We start from the raw sequence: 3,645 nt of genomic DNA on the forward strand, positions 1-3,645 counted from the left end.
TAGGAGACAGCACTTCTACTGTGGGGCCCAATAACTAGTCAATCCACTTTTTTTTTTTTTTATTTGTAGTTTTAATAATTTTTTTTTTATTCAGCAGCTCCCCAGTAGACCATTACAGCAATCTGGTTGCTAGGGTCAAAATTACCCTAGCAACCATGCATCGATTTGAATAAGAGACTGGAAAATTTGTATGTGGGCCCTAAGATTTCTAACACTGGATCTAAAAAATGCACAAACACATGCAAGGGTTAAACTCCCCTAGTAGGACAGAAAAGACATTAAAAGAGTGGGTCACTTGTAAGTTAATTTTTAGTATGTTACAGAATGGCTAATTCTAAGCAACTTTTCAATTGGTCGTCGTTTTTTTTTTTATAGTTTTTAAAAAAAAACTAACCCAGCTAAATACAAATTTATTGTTATTGCTATTTCTATTGAGGCCTTCTCCTATTTATATTCCAGTCTCTTATTCAAACCAGTGCATGGTTGCAAGGGTAATTTGGACTCTAGCAACCAGATTGCTGAAATTGCAAACTGGAGAGCTGCTGAATAAAAAGCAAAATAATGCGAAAGCCACAAATAATAGAAAATGAAAACCAATTGCAAATCATCTCAGAATATCATCTACATCATACTAAAATGTGCACAACCCCTTTAAGAAAATCTATAATTATCAACCACACTTTTACTATACTCTGCAGTGTTAATTCTCATTACTGCCCCATACTCTAGGCAGGATTCTAGGGGATATAGGTTGGTTCCATGCTATCTCCCTAGGAAATGGGTTTATAAGTAACACATTATAGAGATTAGGTGTGATATAATGGTGTGTGACAGGTTAATGAATTATATTCACTTAATGAGAATGGATCCTGTATGCGGATGCAGTCATTAGATAATAGCAGAGATAATACAAACAGTTGCAGGTACCGGCCCAGCTTCTTCGGAATAAATGTGCTCATAGGCAGAATTTCTCTCTCAAACGGGATTTATTTAACACAAACAAAGAGTAGTTAACCTACTCCTTCCTCAGCAACTCCAGCTGTTTTATACAATCAGACAAAAACTGGCAATCTGTGGATTCTGGCAAATGCCACAGAGGCTGATTTAAGGTTCCATTGACAGTTATTATTTAGTGAGCCTTTGTAGGCCTTTATGTACCAAATTCCAGGGCCTATTTTGCTACATTGATATAAAAGGGAAATGACCAAGGACTAAGACAAAAGTATTTTAAGTGTTTAATGTAACTTGGATGGGAAAGAAATATAATTTAGGCAAGATCCTTGGATGAGCAGTTATTGCCAGGGTTGTCTGCCCACATAAATATAACACAAGATCCCTTCTTTTTTCCTGGCATCACACAGCAGCTTCCCCCTTCCCAAAATGAACACCCTGTTGCACTAAGGGCTCTTACTCATGAGCGGTTGTAGCTGCGCTAATGCATCTATTCCTGCGCTCCCCTACGGCTGAACGCAGAAAAACGGAACGCAGGGGAGTGCAGCTACAACCGCTCGTGAGGAAGAGCCCTAAGGATACATACCACTATACCCAAGCAACACCTGTTACTTAGTGAAGCTGTATGTATAAATTCGAAGACTCCCAAAAAGTACATAAAAGTCCAAATATCTGCAGTGCAGGGCTAAAGGCAGCTCTAGGAATGGGTTTTCTCCTGGTCATGGAAAGTACCTTAATTAATGATTCTCACCCAAGTACCAATCCAGACACAGAATGCAGCATGAAGGGGCTCAGTGAAGGTGGCAGTGAAGGTGTGTAAGTGTCTGACTGGCTCACTCAATTCATAAAAAGACAAACTTCCAGCCTCATAGTCCAGTGAGATTCCAATTCTTCTGAAGGAACGGACATCAGATAAATGATATCCTTTGCTGTCATGTATCACTGTATAAAGATCATCCAGTTTGTACAAACACCAGGACTTCTTGTTATTGCCAATCATGGATTGTTTACCTCTCCTCTCTATACTGGGATAAGCCACCCCTACCATCCAGCCTCCTGATTCACTGCCCTCCACTTCCCAGTAATGTTGCCCTGAATTGAAACTCCTAGTGCTTAAAACCTGAGGAATTTGAAATCTCATTCGGCTTTGTGGGCGACACTGGGCTCTGCGTGAGTAGGAAGCAGTTTTCCTGTCTCCTGATACAGATACATCATTTCCAACAGTGTGTGTATCCAGTACCAGGTCTGTAGGCTTCTGCCCAAACACAGAGATGGACCTTGTGTCTATAGCAAAATTAGACAGGGAAGTCCTTGGGTTACTAGTCAACTGTGATGTTTTGGGGAGACTATCAGACGATTGCAGAGATCTGTGACCGACGTTCTTTTCTTTTTTGCTGTTGGCAGGTTGAGATATTTTTCTCTTTTTAGGCAAAGAGGCACAAAGCCCTGAACCTTCTGCCACAGTGTCATTGGGCTGGGGTGTAATTAATATAGGAACCATTTCTTCCTTCACTATATCTGAAGCATCCCCAGCTGTGTTTTTATCCAGTAACATGTCTCTATCCTCCTTCCCACACATTGTTCCATTTACCCCAGTCACAATTCCAGCTAAGCCAGTAAGTAATGTCTTTGAGATCAGTTCTACGTTGAGATCTCCTACAACAGGGACCTTTATATCATCATTGTCTCTGCCCTCATTATCTCCCCCCTCAGCCACAAAAAATGCAGCTCCATCTGATTCCCGTTCCTGTAGGACAGTGAGTGGATCTGTCATGTTGCACAGCTCCTCAATGTGACGGATCTTCCTGGACAACTCGTCCTTTTTTATTTCCAGCTCACGGATCAGACTGGTGAGTTGGAGGGAAAACTCTTCTTTCTGCCTGGAGATGTCACTCAGGAGTTGCTTCTCTAGCGTTTCCAGCTGTTTCTTAATATCCCTGAACAGCCCAGTGACTCTCTCTGTCTCACCATCTGCTTTTTCTTCCATTTCTCTCCTGCACTCCCGCAGTCTCTGGACTCCTCTCTCAGTCTTGTCTCTCTCTGGGCTCAGTTTCTCCAGAACATTCCTCAATTTCTCTTTCTTCTTCTCAGATGCCTCATTCAGCATCTCCACCCTGTGGCCCCTGTGCTCTCCGGCCAGGCAACAGGAGGCACAGATACAGGCACCATCCTCACAACAGTAATACTCCTGGAGCTTTTTGTGACTGGAGCATTTTCTGTTGCTGAAGGAAGCCGTGGGTTCAATTAAGACGTGTTCCACTGACTGGTTATGAGCAGTGAGATGCACATCACACATGGAGATCTCACACTGCAGACAGGATTTAGCAGCAGGTACAGGGGAATGGACACAGTAAGTGCAGAAGATCCCAGTCCCATGCTGCTCTGGGTGAGTAGAAAGGAATCGTTCTGCTATGTTACCCAGAGCTCTGTTCCTCTGCAGAGCAGGTCGCTCCTGATACTCTGTTCTGCATACGGGGCAGGAATAATCTTTTGCTGTTTCCTGGGTATTCAGCAGCCCCTCAATGCAGCCCTGGCAGAAGTAATGGCCACAGGGCAGGGATACAGGATCAGTGTAAATGTTCAGGCAGATGGAGCAGCTCAGCTCGTCTCTCAGATCAGCAGCCGCCATGACTGAAAGCAGGAAGGAGGAAATGGAATTGGAGAGTGTTAGTCCCCACCCCCTACACACACACA

General features: G+C 43.2%; 1 protein-coding gene across 1 annotated transcript; it reads right to left on the reverse strand.

Annotated features, from left to right (window-relative positions):
* Positions 1 to 967: 967 nt before the first annotated feature.
* LOC108700943 (E3 ubiquitin/ISG15 ligase TRIM25) lies at positions 968 to 3,645 on the reverse strand. Its single transcript, XM_018234998.2, has one exon. The coding sequence runs from the start codon at positions 3,578 to 3,580 to the stop codon at positions 1,685 to 1,687; it is 1,896 nt and encodes a 631-aa protein (XP_018090487.1). The 5' UTR covers positions 3,581 to 3,645; the 3' UTR covers positions 968 to 1,684.

Source organism: Xenopus laevis, chromosome 9_10L, assembly GCF_017654675.1.
Source record: "Xenopus laevis strain J_2021 chromosome 9_10L, Xenopus_laevis_v10.1, whole genome shotgun sequence".
Lineage (NCBI taxonomy): Eukaryota > Metazoa > Chordata > Amphibia > Anura > Pipidae > Xenopus > Xenopus laevis.